This window comes from Nilaparvata lugens, chromosome 2, assembly GCF_014356525.2.
Source record: "Nilaparvata lugens isolate BPH chromosome 2, ASM1435652v1, whole genome shotgun sequence".
Classification (NCBI taxonomy): domain Eukaryota; kingdom Metazoa; phylum Arthropoda; class Insecta; order Hemiptera; family Delphacidae; genus Nilaparvata; species Nilaparvata lugens.
In genome coordinates, this window is record NC_052505.1 from 31086239 (window position 1) to 31105397 (window position 19159).

At 33.1% G+C, this 19159-nt stretch overlaps 1 protein-coding gene across 2 annotated transcripts in view; it reads left to right on the plus strand.

The window, feature by feature from the left end:
• Nucleotides 1-17910, plus strand: part of LOC111047790 (phenoloxidase 1) — an 88498-nt gene extending 70588 nt beyond the window's left edge. Inside the window, exons 1-13 of one of the 2 annotated variants that reach the window (XM_039421001.1) lie at nt 3991-4145; nt 6658-6775; nt 8080-8260; nt 9026-9258; nt 10362-10564; nt 11429-11579; nt 12017-12118; nt 12687-12851; nt 13381-13509; nt 14307-14495; nt 15659-15794; nt 16904-17127; nt 17533-17907. In XM_039421001.1, the coding sequence (XP_039276935.1) occupies nt 6668-6775; nt 8080-8260; nt 9026-9258; nt 10362-10564; nt 11429-11579; nt 12017-12118; nt 12687-12851; nt 13381-13509; nt 14307-14495; nt 15659-15794; nt 16904-17127; nt 17533-17790 (2079 nt within the window). In that variant the 5' untranslated portion in view covers nt 3991-4145; nt 6658-6667 and the 3' untranslated portion in view covers nt 17791-17907. Of the gene's footprint in view, nt 1-3990; nt 4146-6657; nt 6776-8079; nt 8261-9025; nt 9259-10361; nt 10565-11428; nt 11580-12016; nt 12119-12686; nt 12852-13380; nt 13510-14306; nt 14496-15658; nt 15795-16903; nt 17128-17532 lie in introns of those variants that run through there. The other variant, XM_039421002.1, reaches the window with a different exon arrangement.
• The last annotated feature ends 1249 nt before the right edge of the window (nt 17911-19159 follow it).

Genomic DNA, 19159 nt, shown 5'->3' on the forward strand with positions numbered 1-19159 from the left:
TATTTTTCTTCTTTGTACAAGAGAAGAAAAAGAAGAAATTATAAACGACAGATGACGGATGATACGGGATAAACGGGAAGGATGAACTGAGAGAAGAAGTTGTGAAATATTAAGGGTGTAAAAATGTTCAACTTGTCAGTAAGAGAGAAGAAGAAATTAATGCGGTTTATACAATACAAAATTAAGAATTAACAACACAAGATTCAAGACAGAAAAAAATGAGGATGCAGATAAAAAATCTTAACGAAATACCGGAGACACAAAAACCAAAATAACAGAAACATAGTAATAGTCATAGTCATAGAAGAACATAGCTGGAGGAAAATTTGGAGAAGAAAGTGGAGAAGAAGATGTCAATTAAAACAACATTGTAGTAATCACTGGCAAACCAATGAGAGAGCAACTGATATGTTGTCAGTCTATACGTGACAGCCAATCGGAGTTGAAAATTCAAAATTCGACCAATCACAAGCTAACGAATGAAGAAGCAGCTGATATGTTGTCACCATGGAAGCAAATGGAGAAAGGAAGTTTAACTAATAACAAAATAATTAATCGTACAAAAACAAGTATAACAAATAGTACATTGTATAGCAAAACATAATAATTGAACATGCAATCACTACTATTATCATCCATGGAAACGGTGAAAAGAAGAAGAAGAAAAGGAAGAAGAATAAGAAGAAGAGAAGAAGAAGAAGAAGAAGAAGAAGAAGAAGAAGAAGAAGAAGAAGAAGAAGTGGAAATATTGGAAAAGATTAAGAAGGATTTTGGAGGAGGAGGTGCTTAGAAGGGGAGGAGAAGGAGTAAGAAGATGGAAACAATGTGATGGAAGGAGATGGAAAGAGTAGAAGAGAGAAAAGCAGTAGGAAAATGGAACATTTTTAAGCCAATGGAAAGTAAAAGTGAAGAGAGGATACGGAGAAAGAGGAGAACTGATGGAAGAATCAGTTGGCAACAGCGGAGTGGAGTGGAGTGGAGAATGAACCGAATTCACTGCAAATTGAGCAATACTTTATTCAGTTACTCTTTTTCACAAGATCCAATCTCAACTGTGTTACGCTTGCCCCCATCTCCCTACCCAACCCTTCTCAACCAGAAATGTGTGGATGGAAAGTTTGCATATGTATGATTTCTTGCTCGATGATTGGAAAACATTATTCTAGTTTTACTATTGACATATTTGTCGGTTCTTTGTTAATTAGATCGAACTTTGAATTGGTTTGTTTTTTTCAGATTGATTTCAGTGATGCAGGTTTGATGCCTAGTGAGATCGGACTCCCCATTTATTATCAAATTTACAAGTTGGTTCATACTAGAATTAATTGAAAGGGTTATGCACTAAAAATAGCATATATCGGGTAGGTGGTGTCATGCATGTTTTATAACATACACAGTCATTCAAAATTGATTATTCAATTTCAAAAATATTAATTGATTATTAATAAAGGTTGTAGATTAACAAATTACATATAATAATAATCAATTATTCAGAATATAGACCAGAGATAAGCCCTGTTCTACTTTATAATGACTGGTTGCGACAATTTCCAGTCTTTCCATTTGAGATAACTTCATAAACTAAAAATCCAGAAACCAAAACCTCAAATCTCGTAAAGTAGCAAGAGAATCTCGCATTTACCGCACACAATTACAATTTTTCTGATTGTTAGAAAACTTTTTCGACATTTTCTTATTAGAATAACCTCGGCTACTTCCCCGAAACCATTTCCGTAATTGAGCTGCAAGTTAACAGAGCACCAACAACATCACAACATCCTCCTGTTTTAATCTGAAACTTGAATAAATTGTTTCAAAACAGCGTTTGTAGTGCAGTTGTGTTATAAATTCGGACTCGCGCAAGTTGAGATGGGGCTTGAATACATCACCATCACTTTTTGCCTCTTAATCAGGCCTCAAGCGTTTTCTGCCTCTCTTTTCCGCACTTCTAGTCTGTTTTCCTCTCTTTCCAGCACGTTTACTTCCTTCAGCCTCTCCTTTCAGCACTTTCACTTTCTTCGCTCCTTATCTTGACTCTCGTTTCCCATTATTTGTTCAAAAAACTTCTTTTCAGCTCTCTTCTGCACTTGTAATTTGTCGTTTCTAAAACAACAGCACAACACGCTGTCTGATGATGATATTGCTTTGGAAAGTCGCCGGCGCGTCACAAGTTTACAACAACGTATCAAGTTTCAAATTGATAAAGAATTTCACTCGAGACGGAATTTTTGACGACAGTTTTTTGTTGGGATGGAGGCCCGTTCAAGAGTAGCTCACACAGTAAGAGTATGGCCAGAAGAGTTGTCTTTGAAATTGAAAACTTGGAACAGTTTTTTTATTCATTTACATATTTGAGTGCAACAGCATTAATTATTTCATATTATTCATTTATTTCCATATTAGAGTGCAACAGCCAGACCCCAAAATGAATAAATAAAATTAATTAATCAACTAATAGATAAATGAATAAATATTGTAATGAGGCTTATTATATGAGGACTCCTCTCCAGCACTACAAATAAGAGCGAATATGTAAGCAGAGTAAGCTTGAATTTCCCTATTGCGGTTTGCTTTTCCGCAGTATTATTCCATTTTAAAATGATTTCTCTGAATAAAAGAATGGTAGCCTCAGGTTACTGAGGACCAGTCCAAATTACAACCACCGTCTTATTCCTGTACATTACGGTACCTACCTTAGGTGAGTTGCTTTTTTCCTTGTCTCAAGGCAGAACTTGACACTAATCCATGGTCATGAAGAAAACCGCCCCTAACTGCCAGTTAAATCCTTATTTATTGATGGCATTTGTCAAGGTCTTGTGGTGAGTGAGCCCTACATTCATTCCTATCTTGTCTTAATTCCAAGATTCTCATTTTTAGGTTTGAAAATTTATTTATAATAATAATATTGAAGTAGATATCCATATCGAATGATAAGAGCTGAATTAGTCCCAATTATTACAGAATTATGCATAAAAAGATTTGGGCATTGAGAAATCAAGATAATAGATATAAATCAATGAAAACCATGGTTGGAACTCGAACAATATTTTCAAATACAGAATAATATTCATTCAATTTATTTTTATACACACATACAAGTTTGATACAGAGATTACATAGCAAAAACAATACATGCAAATAACAACAATAAAAATTAGAACAAAATAAAAAGAAAGTGGTGCAAAAAATATTAATACAACCATTCATCAATCACAATAACAAGGAATTAGTCATTTCACTTTATTAGATAGTTAATGGTGTATCAATATCAATCCAAACGAGTTTGTTGCTATTCTGGTAAATTATTAGTTTGGCAATTCATATCTTTACAACTCTCTGTATCCAAATTGAATAAAAAGATAGGTATTTTCAATTATCTGTTTGGATCCAAATAACGTGAATCTATTCAGATCAATGGTAAATTATGCTTGTATCATTGTAGCATCGAATATTTCTTTAAATTAACATAAAAACAAAAACCGATGGTGAGTTTGTAATGAAACTAGCATAAATTCAATTTATTAATCAATCAGTCAACCCAGTAGAATAGTTCACAGTATAATGTAAAATTAAAACATCATTTTTGAAGAGTTCAATTGATAATCCATGAAGGGCCTACCAAACCGCATACCTATTACCTATCAGGCTACGATTAAACAATAGAAACTTGAAGTATTTTTCGTTCCAAAAAAATCCACCCAATTCTTCTAATAAGCATATTATAACAATTGAATAGTTACAGTTATCTCACATTCAGTATTTGTTTGTCAACTTTCGAATTCAATAGTTAATGAAAATATTATAGTAGGATATATTATCATGGACTAATCAAAAAATTTATTCTTGTCTTATCTGTCTTTTTGAAGTTGACCAAAATGTGTTAACCACCGGCTCTATCGGTGTGGTTTTGATTGTTTTCATATTGAATTGTGTTTAGGGTTTTCTTTTGTGTTCTATCTATTGTCATATTTGAAAATTAATGTTGTCAGTTTTGTATAAAAAGGCCTCCCAAGTTTCAATTATCATCAGTGCCTTCCAGTGTGAGCTGCTATTAAGGTGTTAGCCAAGCTAGGACTTCAACTCCTCTAAGTAGGCCTACTACACTGAAACTACCTCCAATATCTATTTAGTCTTCTGTTCAACTGGTATGTACAATAGCACATTTTTTTATTCGGGAAATCGAACTATTCAGTAAAAACTGATTCAATACATACGATTTTTTCACATAGTTTTGCTCTGTGTAGTGAAAACAATGCTTGATTATACTCATTCATTATCTGCATCTGGTTATATTGTACCTAATTATTACGAAACAATCACTCAGACCAAAATTATGTCTATTTGATATTCTGAAAATTAAAAATTTGAAACATGAAGTTTTACAATGGGTAAAGCTACTGTGCTCCGTTCAAGTATAATCGATAGAAATATCTCGGTAAAATGCATCTACAAAATATTTGTTATTAATTATTTATCATTTCTCGTCATAGAAAGCCTCTCTTGTAATGCATTTATACTTCTTAGAATTTTTTTGCAGTTTATTAATGAATATTGATGGAACTCAACTGTCATAACTCATTGAAGCTCTATTAAATCGATTTCAATATTTAGCAAGAATTAATAAATTTTCAATATATTCTCTATTTCACATTCAAATTTTGAAACACTTCAGTCATCAAAGAATTTCAAAACTATCAAAATCAGTGATATTATCCAGTATTTTGTAGAAATAGAACACCAGAACTCATGAATATGGCCTAGTATCCAGAATACTAATATCCTAGTATTCTCATATCCAGATTTCTACTATTTTCAATAAAATCAATTTCAAATTTCGAAACAAGCAGATATATCGACAAACGTGAAATCTGTTTGACACCGAGTATTTATAAAACTAGAGCACAGGAACTCATTCTAATTCCTGAATAGTTAAAGATGATGGTTTCTCGATCCATTCCGAGCTGCGATGTATCAACACACTTTTATGATTTTTTGATGAATTCCACATGTAAGGCAATCAAATTTTTTAGACTGCAGGGGGACACTTTTTTCTGTATTTCGTGTGAAATAGCCTACATCAAAAAAGTGTAGATAGGCTTAGTTATATTTCATTCCAAACCAATACATTAAATATATAAATATATGAATGTAGAATATATTCGCAATCGAATTTTGAAAAGAGACATCGATCGTAAAGGTAAACGATTAGCAAAATTCGCCTCTATTTGCAAAACTAGAAGTGAGATGAATCGGCGTGAGTAATTTGGAGTTGGGCACTTGATTGCTTAGTAAGCCGCAGCCGAATCTGTCCACGTCATGTGGGATTTATCAAGAAAGCCACAACCCACCCAAATCCCAAATCCCACCGCTAGCCTACTCTGCTCTTGTCATTGATTCGAAAGCGATTTTGCTTCATATGGGGTAATTAAACCACACTGTTCTGACCTATTTTCAAAATTAGCTGTAATTTCACTATCATCATCAGATAATCTACCTTGAAGTATAATGATGCTAAAAATTATAATTCCATAGCGGTCTTTTTGCAAATATTTGTAAGTGATTTTTCACTAGGAGGCTTCCTTATACGCAGGTTCAAGCCCCACTTACTTCTATTGGCCTATCCTCGCAATGTACCGTATATCGCTGTATGGATTTCTTCAAATTATGAACTTGCTCATTTACCTGACAGAACAATTTAGAGGGTCATTATTGTCATTAAAAATATTAAATTCCTGAAATGTTTTCCAATTATTTGAAAGTGAATTTGTACATCATACAGACCTGCACGGGTATTATTGAACCACACTTGTACTGATCGCTATTTTGACAATAGAATTTTGTACGGTATGTAACTTACGTCATTGAATAACATAACTGGTAAATTAATTTCCAATTGCTCATCCATCAACACCACAATTTTGGATCCACTAGCCTTTTCCAATAGTTTGGAAGTGATATTGTATGGTACTGATTTTTTAGGCTACATCATACTGAGTCATTAAACTACTTTACGTGGTGTTTATAGTTTACTGGCCTAATTCTATTTTTTACTGGCCTGTTTTCATAATATCAATATTTATCATCCAACATAATCTACTTTATAACTAACAAATTCATTTTTATTGATTATCTCATAATAATTTATCATCTGAATTACGGTAGTTTAATACATTCGTAGATATATTAGTTAAAGATGAATATATTCACTAACGCCTCAGGCCGCATACGCATATGAAGAGAGAATTAAATCTGATCTTTGCAGATTTTATGAAAAAGAGAAGAATTCATTTCATAAATTGTGCAATTGCATGAGAATTCATGTGTTTGCCAATGTGTTATTTATTGCATATTATTCAAAAGTTTTATAACATTGCGTGGCCCAAGAATCATTAAGTTATGCAACCTCGTCAGCTTTAAGATGAGTAAAGACTTTTGGGTCACTCTGTGAGTTATATTATGCATGGGAAGAGTCACATTGATTTATATTATTCCCAAAGTCTAGTCATTAAATATTAAATCAATAGGATTTTTCAACTATCGTAGTTGTTTTAGCTCTGTAGAGACTCAAATTCTTGTTCCAATTAGTTTTGTAATTGAATTTCCCCATAACTGAATTATAATGTTATTTTTTTATTTTCATAATTTATTTCCTGACAGATTGAGAACAATGGCCAACAAGAACAGACTCTTGGCTCTGCTGGACCGACCCAATGAACCCCTCTTCATTCCCAAGGGTGATGATCAAATCACATTCAATCTTCCCGATGACTATCTGGTGAGTAAATGTGTTACACCAATTCTATTACAAAGAGCCAATGAAATACTTCCATAGAAACTAAAATCAACATAATATTATTCCTTACACTGCATTACGGTATATAATTTCACACATATATTATTAATATGAAATAATTTATTTTTGTATTCTAATAATAATAATTATTATTGTATAACTATCAAGTTTGAAAATTATTATTATGGTACCTAGTTATTATTTGAACAATCGTCGATAGAGTATTTTACTGTACAAGATTTCCTTTTAAACCAAGACAAGGTTTGATTTAATCAGTGTAGAATTATGTAAACTTAATGTTGATGTAAAACTATTTACACAACTTGTCTCATACTCATAACTGATGGACTCCATAAATTAGAACGTAATCATTAAAAAATTGTAAATTAAAATTAAAAATTTATCTTCAAAATTGTTTCAAAAATTAGCCTATAACCTATTCTATTTTTATTGGGGCTATAGTAAATTATAGGTTACAGCACAAGAGATTGAACTATAGAAGTTCTTCAACGCATTCAAACAAAAGTCTCTTAATATTGTTGTTATTTTACAATCTGAAGATTCTCCAATTCAGATCACAATATAGGCCTATATGCAATAAGAATACGACTTAACTTAGGATCTCATCTCAATTCCATCCACATATTCATAAAAATAAAAACTATTCATTCATACAAAACAAAAATATCAGTATTTGCCTTGGATACTTACATCAAATATTCAATAACCTTAGTTACATTAAATTCTACTTAAGCTATAGTTATATTACAAGTAAGAATCGTTCCACACACGGGCCACAATACAAAATCAGGGTACAAAATAAGAAAACTTTTACAATCGAGGAATGAAAATTCACTTTATAGATGAGAATTAATACAATACAATGCAATGCAATACAAAATACAATGTATATATTACAAATCATACAACTTTTACACTATGAGTGATTGGAATTGGAATTTTTCTAGATTTCTACATTTCTAGATTAGAATTTTAATATGATTAGCAAGTCATAAACAACTAGGAGCCCATTTATAAATATCATTATACCCATGATTTTTATATTCTCTTATGTGACTATGATAGAATAATATACGGTACGGTATAAGATGATAATTCAATATAATAGTAAATACCGGAACCGTATTACATTTTAGTAATAAATTGGCCTAATAGCTTTTAAATAAACTATTAAAGCTCTATGATGAGTAGCCTAAAGAATTATTGTAGTTTGATTTCAATGAGGCTAGTTGAAATAATTCATTTGTTGTGGTTGATTTTGACAGGAGGACCGCTACAAGAACACGAACATCTCTAACCGATGGGGCTCCAAGAACCAGGTGAACCTGAAGCCAATCACCCTGCCCAACCTGGACTTGCCCATGCAGTTGGGCAAGACTGAGCAGTTCTCCACTTTTGTGCCCTATCACCAGCAGATGGCCGGACGGCTCATCGAGATATTAATGGGTGAGCTGGTTTCAACCGAAAAAAACCTAGATTAAAAAATAATAGAACATGTCATAATATAGAATAAGTCTGTGGCATGAAGAAGAAGTTCAATGAGTATACGATAGATGATCACAGGCAGTACTTTTTTGTGACGGTACGCGCCTTTACCGGTAACTCATTGACAAAAAAAAATAAAAAAGAATAGAACAATTTGCTACATTTTCCTGAAATTCTTATTTGTACCCAAATAGATTGAGAACACCCTCTTTGAGCCTATATATTTTAAAAGTTTTCCTGTGGTAGACGCCCCTTCTTTCACTTCAATTTGAGCTCGATTTTCGTTCCAAATATTCCATATAATATACAAAACAGAAATGATGTGTTTAAAAGGATTAGAAGCCAATCGAGCCGGAAATTAGCATTGACAATAGAATGCTAAATTGCAAAAAGTGTTAAAACTTGACAATCCTTGTAAGAATAAAATGGATTTGTACTAATTGCAAATGTCACATACCTTCTGACAAAAGAAGGAAGTCATGCTGGAATTTGAAGTTGAATTTTATTGTAGAACCCAATATCTAACCTATAAACTTGAGTGTTAAAATAGGAAATTACATTTGGTAACACAATGGTAAGGCAGAACATCCAAAAGGGTCTCTCTGCCGATAAAAGCTATATGAATAAGTACAATTTGTATAGTGTTAGTTTTCTCTCAACTATAGTTGATTTTGAATCTGACTTGAATCCCTTTTCCTGTGCATTTTTGCCATGTTTATGTGGCAGGTCTCCGCAACCTGGATGACCTGGAGTCGTGCGCCGCCTTCTGCCGCCAAAACATGAACCCTCAGCTGTTCAACTATGCGTTCTCCGTCACCCTGCTGCATCGCGAGGACACCAAGGGCATCGACATCCCTCCCCTCTGCGAGTTCTTCCCCGACAAGTTCATGGCTGGATCTGTGTTCGGAAAGGCACGCCAGGAGGCCAACCTCAACGATGTGGTGCCTGGAATTGATTCGGTAAGATGCTCGAGTCAGATCATATACATACTTTTTTGTACTATGTTTCAAGAGCACGTTCCCTAAAATTCCAATAGAATTTTCTGTATTGTAGATGAGGTGATAGTATGCTAAATGTTCACATTGAATAAAACGACTTGAAAATTGGCGCAACCACGTAACTTTCATCTAACAAAACAAATTTTAGAAACAGGTTTCGATTCTTACGCTATTATATTAATCTCTCTAGTAGAATGGAAGCATATAACCTTGAAGTAGCAAAATTTAATAGATTAAATTATGAAAGTCGTAATGCTTGGTTTTAATAACCGAAAGTTTTCCATCGAAAATGTGTTAATGATCAAGTGGTTGAGAAATTATTCAAATCGTTTCATTTAAATAATAATAATCCATTTCACTTATAATATTAAATTTTATCGAATTTTGACACATTATAATTTGCCAGTTGTTGACCCACCAGACTAGAATCAGCATATACTGTACTTCTCCAGCAATTAAATATGCACAATTTGTGACCTGTGAATGTGTACGGCATTTGTGAATAATACCAATCATTGATAGTGGGTTACAAAAATTATTTGTATATGATAATATTAATATTATGAGTAGACTACTGTATAAGTAATAAATAAATGACACTCACTATTCATAAGATACAAGTCATATTTGTATCTGTTGACATTGTGTGTTACGTACTCTATAGGCCTACTCGTATAATGAATTAAAGTACCTAATGACAAATATATTCTATTCGATTTTTTTTAAGAACCAGACTGTTAGTGAGCTGATAGTATCTTGGCTTCACTAGTCACATTTTCAACAGTTGCCTACCATATTAAAAAATGCAGACCAGAGTATTATTTATATAGAAAATAGAATTGACAGTATTTAACAGAGTTAACATTCATTAGTAACAAGAAGTAATGTATTTTCAAACTAATAAGTCATCATTATTGATTCAATTTCAAAATTTCCCCATTATTCGTCCACCTTCAAGGGCCCGATAGATATCCCATTTTCTCTTATTCCTATGCATTCACTTTGGATTTTTCAATTGTAGATTGTGCATTTTTTTATCTCTCAATTTAATTTTCTCTCTTAAGGACCCGATCGAGATCCCGATGGACTACACGGCGTCGGACCTGGATGAGGAGCACAGAGTGGCCTACTTCCGAGAGGACCTTGGCATCAACCTGCACCACTGGCATTGGCATCTCGTCTATCCCTTCAATGGCCCCCGCGCAGTTGTCGACAAGGACCGTCGCGGTGAGCTCTTCTACTTCATGCATCAGCAGTTGGTTGGACGGTAAGAAATGTATTATTCAGAACTATAGCTTAACAATATCTTTAGAACTAGTGAATTTGGGGATATCAGTACCTATACAGTAGTACAATTTCCCTTTGGAATTCATTTAAGCTCAACAAATTGCGGTGCTCGGCTTCGGTTGATTATAAATTCCACATTTAATACAAAAGAGTTACAACTCTCTAACCAACAAGACAGACACCACATTTCAACATGATTTCATCAATTAAGATTTGAAAATCTGAAGCATCTTTCATTCCTACAATCATTTATTTAAAACTAGTGTATTTTGTCTATTGAGTAGTAGTATTACGGTACCTTTGGATCTGATTTGTTCACTAGACACATCACAACTTCTTGTAGAATCTCTGTCGATATTGTGGAACTGCATGATAATCTATATAACATCGAATAGGTAGGCCTTTTGTCAATGTCACATTTTATTCCCAGCATTTGACTGCAACTTCCCGACATCACCAGTCTCATTATCAACAGTAGCCTACTGTACTCAAAATAAAAATTGGATTATCGTATTCAGGTTTTTTCATGTGGCTACATCAACATATTACCTACTTAAAAAAGCCTTGAAATAACTTCATAGCTTATGCATTATAGCTTGCTACTTTATACCTTGAAATACTTTAAAATAACTGTTAAGCCTATAGTCTACACTTCCCACCCAATGACTCTGTTTTATTCCTCAACAAATTTCACATAGGATTCATTCATATTATTGTAGTCTTACAACAATATTTTCTCTTCTTTGTAATCTGATCCTTATTTTCAATCTATAGCATCTTACTGCCCTAAGAACCTGTTCTTACTTGGTGAAGTTGAAACAATTTTCTACTTTCATTTCTTCAGATACAACTTTGAGCGTTTGTGCAACAAGCTGGCTCGTGTTGAGAAGTTCACAGCGCTGCGCGAACCGATCCCTGAGGGATATTTCCCCAAACTGGACAGTCTCTCATCCAGCAGAGTCTGGCCTGCCCGTACACCCAACACAATTCTCAAGGTACAGTATCCATCCTATAACTGATATCAATGCATTGATTATTTGCAATTATTCGAAGAAATACCCTTGTCATATGGAAGAACTCCCAAGAACATGATAATGCTGAAATATTTGTAAAAAAATATCCTTGTCAGCTAGAGCCCTATTCTATAAAGCTGTGATTTTTATAGCCTTATTGAATTTGTTATTGATTAAGGAATGTTAGCAGAGCTTCTGCATACTACTGAGATGAACAGAATAGAATAAATCATTTTTTATTATTTCATCTGTGGAATTTAAGATGATCATTACCGCACTTGTAAGCTCTGTGCTGCTTGCTTATGAGATTTGAGTAGAGTACGGTAGGTAACTCTTTCTACTGAAAGAATTCAGAATAGCATGACTTTATGTAACATATATCAATTTATAAATAATTTCTTTTTATTATTCTGTTGCAGGATATAAACCGTGAAGTAGACCGTCTGGTATTTGACATTCAAGATTTGGAACGTTGGAGAGACCGATTGTATGAGGCTGTTAGTACCGGCCAAGTTGTGAATGTAAGTAAAATATTTTATTTCTCTTATTCTCCAATTTCATTTCTCACATAAAATAATGTTTATTTAAAAACCCATATTATTCTACTTCTGCTCGTTGTAATTTAATAGAGAATAAATCATTTTAGCACTAAAATCAATAATAACTGAATAATATAAATCATCTGAGAGTTATTAGGACTATCATTGTAAATAATATAAATCATTTGAGTATCATTAGGCCTATAATTGTAAATATCATATATCATTATCATAAATCATTACTATTTCCATAGAGGAAATATAGAAGTAACGTATACATAACTTTAATCGTATAACGTAATATCTTTAACGTATCCATAATCAAAGCTATTATTGAATAAAAATCATTTTTGTACCTACAGTAGTTCAGTTTTTTTGCGATTATTCAGTTAGTTATTTCATCAATTCATACAATTTATAATTTATTTGGTTAGTTATTTTATCAATAATTGATGATTAATTTTGTTTAAGTTTGTGTAATTACGTATTAATAATCAATACTATATAAAATTAGTTGGGCTATTGTAATTTTTTCAATATTTGTCTCCAGGAACAAGGCCAGACCATGAACCTACTAAACGACAACGGAGTGAATATTCTGGGTAATATTTTGGAGGCCAGTATCCTTTCTCCAAACCGAAATCTGTATGGAGACACCCACAATCTTGGACATGTGGCTATTGCTCTTTCTCATGACCCTAACTTCAAGCATTTGGTGAGTTTAGTGAATAATAATATTATATAGATACTGTCCAACTTTATCAAATAATTTTATCATAGTTCATTTTGAGTCCAGACACGTTTTTTGAGACACTGTGAAAAAAATATTATGTTCATTAAGCCAGTTTCAGTGAATTGGAGCATTTATAAAAGCATATTTTGCAGAATTAAAAAAAATACTTTAAATTAAGAACAAATCCAACATTTCTCTGAAAAAATGCCAGTAGTTTTAGTAGCCTGATAATATTATTACAACTCTCTCACAAGAATTTTGACTTCAAAATATTGAGAAAGATTGCAAATTTCTACATTAAAGATTTTTATTATAATAGGATGATCTCATTTCCATGATCTTGAGCTACATCAAGTAGCTTACATTCTATAACTAGATTCTTTTTTTCAATAATATACATGCTCTTGAATAACATTTAGACAAGACATATATTATTTATTTATAGGAGAACGAATCTTAAGAATTCCTTGCAATGAATTTTCTCTCAATAGATAATGTTTGTAATTTTCAGGAAACATTCGGTGTGATGGGTGACTCAGCGACCGCCATGAGAGACCCTATCTTCTACCGCTGGCATGCTTTCATTGACGATGTTTTCCAAAAACATAAGCAGACTTTGGCACCATACACTACTCAACAGGTAACTGACCTTCATTTACTCTATCCATCTCCAATTAAACATTTTATCTCACATAAGGTTTCTATTAAATATTCCATTTTCCTAGATTTGATTTCTCCATTTCTATTACCTAAACTCAATTCATTTCATTCCTCATTTCCATTCCACATTTCTGCTTCACCAACTCAAAAACAGCTTTTCTTCATTTTCCATTCTACTCTTCAAGTCACAACAATTTTTTGACAGTTTTTCACCCCTTTCATCTACCGTCATTCCTTGATTGCTATAATTTTTTTATTGCGGATGATGCCCACATGAGCTTTTTGCTTGTGCGTGGGTGTGCGTGGGTAATAGAAAATGTGTGGGTGAATAGATTATCAAACGTCCATGCCAACGTCGGGATTCGAACCAATTAACTAGATAGACAGTACTAACAGACTGAAGTTTGTAACGATCCTAACGCTACTAGACCAACCCGGCAGGCATGTATATGTATTTCATACCTTCATCTTTATTTCATTGATAGAACAATAAAAAACTTCTGACATTTTCTATTTCAATTTTTATAATGATAGGTCCCTAACAACAATATTTTTGTTGTAGCTCGATTTGAAATTGAGCAGCATACAAGTACCTAGCCTAACAACCACCATACATCGATCATTTACCTCAACCAGAAAGAAGTTAGTTCTCAGCTTAATTATCTCTGCCTCAACAAACCAATCCCAAAACTCTTCATTCCATATTTCATGTCCATACATAAATATAATATATCAAACATTGCTGTATACTTCAACAACCTCTCCCTTGTTTTACAGTTGGAATTCAGCGGAATGCGCGTGACCAGTATCGAAGTGAACAGCATGAATTCGCCCAAAAACCAGTTCTCCACGTTCTGGCAGCAGAACGACGTCAACCTGTCACGTGGCATGGACTTTGCTCCAAGGGGCAACGTCTTTGCCAGATTCACGCATCTCCAGCACAGGCCGTTCGAGATCAAAATTCAGGTGAGACAACATATTTATACATTATAAAATATATAAGACAATACTGCTTCAACTATCTAATATTCTCAAATATAATAATATATTAAACTTATATTGTCAAATTTCAGAATCCTTGAAACTATAGTTGAAAATTATATAGTGGACTAACTTGACAAGAGGAACACGACTATGTCAATGTATTTGCAAAATTTGCTTCTGTTCCAAAGATATAAACATTTAAAAATGTGTTATTTTCTTTTTGAGAAAAAAAATTTGAAACTCAATATTAATTTTGAATACAAATAACTATAATATAGAATATTATTGATTTTTCTCCAGACTTCATACATCTTATCCGTCATGTTGCTCTGGTTGCTGGTTGACTATAAATGATTCAACAAAAATCCAATTACTCACTACGGTATTGATTCTGAAGAAATTTGCATACAGATGTTGGTGATGATAGGAATAGCTGTACAAAATTCAATTTAAATTCTGGTCAATTTGTATATTTGCACAGAGAAGGTAGTAGGGCAACACACTTTAGTAGGCCTATTTAGAGATTTACAAACTGAATATCACATCGTATAAAATAATTATATTTTTAGAAAATCCAAGAGAAATAATTGCATTTTTGACAAATTATAATAAAATTAAATATATGTACAATAAATTAAATACTGTAATCAGAGATGTGTATTTTTTCCATTTCAAAATAAAAACAGAATAAATCTTCCAATACGTCTATGTGGTACTCTGATTAATATTGACAAATAACATTTTTATATTATTATAATTTTCGAATTCCTTGAAACGTAAATTTATTGGAAACATTGCGTTTCTTTCCAACGCAAAACAATACTATTGCTGATAATATTATTGGAATTAATTCTATTGAATTTCATTTCCTAAAATTAATCAGTAGTGAATTTATCCCAACTAAATTTATGGAAAATTAGAGCATGAATCAATTTGTTCCAAGTATCGTTCTGAAACACACTTCACGGAAGTTTATATGATTCATATTATTTTTACTAATAACTAAACAAATGCATATTTTGAACATTCATATTTAAAATTTAGCCTTTAGTAGGTTTTTCTGAGTATTTTTATTTTATTCTGCTGCATTGTGCTGGAACTGCTGGTTTCTAGGGAATAATCACAAACGATTTCTGATTTATTAGGTGGCTAATAACGGCCAGGCCAGACAGGGAACCGTGCGCATTTTCCTGGCTCCAACCATGGATGAGCGTGGTGTGCCGTTCCTCTTCAACGATCAAAGAAGGCTCATGATTGAGTTGGACAGATTCGTACATAACTGTAAGTAGTTTGAATGTTTGAATCAATTCCTAGTAAACTGATGCTACTGAGGCTACTAGTAGCTTGAAATAGTTCATCCAGTCTAATAAATTGGTGGTTGTGAAAATTCAATTCGTTTTAATCAATATTAATATCACCCATCACAGCACAGTAAGTACACACTGCAGCACCAAAAAAAAGATTATTGATTCGAAATGAATTCTGTAAATTGAAGCAGTATAATTTTAAAATATTCTAATTCAATAAATTTGTATCCTTTGAGCTACATTCTCTACTTAGACTCCTCTCAGTAGAGCTAATATTTTTTATTCCTCTAAAACTTCTACTTAACAATCTAAGTGACAAAATATCACATTATAATGGTACTCGTCCCACACACAAGTCTCAGACTCATGTGAGACTATTTCCTTTGTTGTTGTGTTGGTGCAATTTAATAATGTATTGTGTATGTTCCGTTTTGTATAATACTGTTTTGGGTCATCGGTTAGTGGCTGTATCGTGGTTGTGTTTGTTATTAATAAATATAGATATAGTGGGCATGCTTGCGATGCAGTCATTGAATTTTTTATAACGGAATTACAAATACACAAATTTTACAATTTTTTCATAAAACTTACAAATTTTGTATATCCTAGCAATAATATATTCTTGGTTATAATAATGAAATATATTTTTTTTATTAATTTTTATTCCTATGGCACAAACACATTTATGTAGCCTATGTTTTCTTGTGCACTGTATATGACAATAAAGAATTATTGAATTATTATTGGTAACATTTCCAAGAAACTCTGAACCCAAGTTACATTTTCTACAACGTGTATCCTATGTCACATTATTTTGGATCCTACATAGAAACACATCTAATCTACATGGAATCTTCACATCTAATATTCCAGACTGAATGTTTATAGACTATCATGCTCCTGGTACATCTCCCAAAAAGAAATTAATTTGAATAATCCATGAAAAAATATGACTTTTTTATTCAAATTTTATCATGGGAGATGTTGTGCTCCTTAATAAAAAAACAGACTCTGATATTGTCAATATTACTATGGTATATTTGTATTCTAAATCAAAATTGTGTTATTCTATTTTGTGTGTAGTCCAACCAAAGAACAACACAGTGACCCGACGCTCGAACCAGTCGAGTCTGATCATCCCGTTCGAGAGGACCTTCCGCGACCTCAACGTGGCCAACAATGCCAACCTGGCCGAATTCAACTACTGTGGATGTGGCTGGCCTGAGCACATGTTGATACCCAAGGGCACGCCTGAAGGATTCCCCTGCACCCTGTTCGTCATGGTATCCAACTATGCCGAGGATCGGGTGAGTTGAAAATTCCTCCATTCCGATCCACAAATGATTACTGTAACAATAAGCTCAGTAATGCTGATGTATCAAAGGCTTCCAATTATTGAATCAAAGAGTTGAAAACAAAGAAATCCATATTTCTGGAACGAGTTGGAAAATTAAATTTTCAATTCTGTTTATAATTTTAGTTCTACTTCACTCTCCTGTTCAGTTAGTTAATAGTTTTATCATTGAGTAGAATTGATGAGTAAAGTTAAATACAAATGCTGGTTGCACCAGCTAGAATAGGCTACCTAGTTCTTGATTTGTGTAACCAAATAATGTAATCTGTTATCTGTGTAATCTGGAGTCCTAAATATACCATGCTCAATATTCTATTGATAATTTCTTCGATTAATTTTTGGCGATTTCTTTCCCCAGGTGGACGTACCCAACCGTCAACCTACCAGCTGTGAGGGAGCCATGATCTTTTGCGGAATGAAGGACTCCCGATACCCCGACAAGCGACCCATGGGCTATCCGTTCGACAGGCTGCCCCGAACCGGGGTGGACACCATGCGTGACTTTTTGCTGCCCAACATGTTCACCCAAGACGTGGTTATCAGGTTCAGCAGCATTGTGGAGCCACCTGGTGGCCGCCAGGGGAACCGCGGAGCGGCGCCGCCTAAGCGCAACTAAACGGAGGACACTGTGACTAAACGGAGGATCAGATCTGGCTCCATAACATAACGAATACTTTTTAGTTGACATGATTATGTAGAACAGAATTCAGAAATAAAATGTGTATAAAAATGACATGTTTGGTTATTCAGTATTCTTGGGAAATTTTACATTTAAATTTAGAACAAGCATACATCTCCTATACGCCTGTCATATTGGTATAAAGTGAAGAACAATGTGGAAGAATAACAATTGGGCTACTATTTACACAGTTATTCCAACTATAATAAGCTTAATTTTTCATCTATGGCTCAGCCATACAGAGGAAAGAAAACAATTTATTATTAAAACCTACAGAAGGAAGGGCATTTTCATCTTCTGTGATATTGGCTACTTTGGTCATAAAATATCATGCAGCAAAATATAGATCTGACATACATTCTACTCTATTTCTCACCTCTTGCATCGGATTGCTCGATTCTAAGTGATGATATGACCAGATTATAGTGTCCAGTCAACAGACGAGTGGTCTCATTGGACAATTCACCACTTCAATAATTCTGTACAAATGAGCTTGCAAATAATCGAGTACTATTACCATCCTGGAAAGTGCAACACATTATTTCTTCTTTTGTAGTGAAGAAGGCACGTCTACTTGAACAAATTGTGTTTCATGAGGTCAACTGAATACGATTATTGCTAAAAACTTGTATGAAATATTAACTGATACCGTAAATGAACTAAATCAGCTTCAACGATTTGCAAAATTTATGCAAAATAATAAATAAAATAAATATGCAAATAAAATAAAAAACAAATCAGTATTTGTCTAATCACTAATGCTCTAGCTGCCCTTGATGCGAAGTGGGAAACTTCAACGAAGTAGCCCCAAATACAACAGAAACATTCAGAAGCTTCAAAATTAATTTCATCAAACTAGAATTTAATACTTGAGAAATTCTTATCTCTGGGTAGTGGAATCAGTGATTTGAATTATATTGAAAAAAAAATCACGAGAAATATGCTGAGAGGCTAACAAGTCATATCAAAATAGCTGGAATTTGATATTCAGCTTCAAAAATTAAAGTCCAAATGGTGAATTACTGTTATTTAAAATACAGTATGAAAATTATTTCAAAATTTTGATAATCATCATAGAGTCGTCCATTTCCAAAAGTGCCCACTTGCCAAGAGCAAAATTTTTCAGGAAACAAGAAAAACCTTCATTTTATTGAAATAATTAATTACTGTAATTTTTTTTCAAATCTGTGAATAAATTAGAAACACAATTTACAAGGTCTCAGATTAATTTTTTTAATATATAGTAGTACCTGTTAATTAAGCTTTTTTAATATGAACTAGGCAGTTTTGGAAAAAATATTTGTAA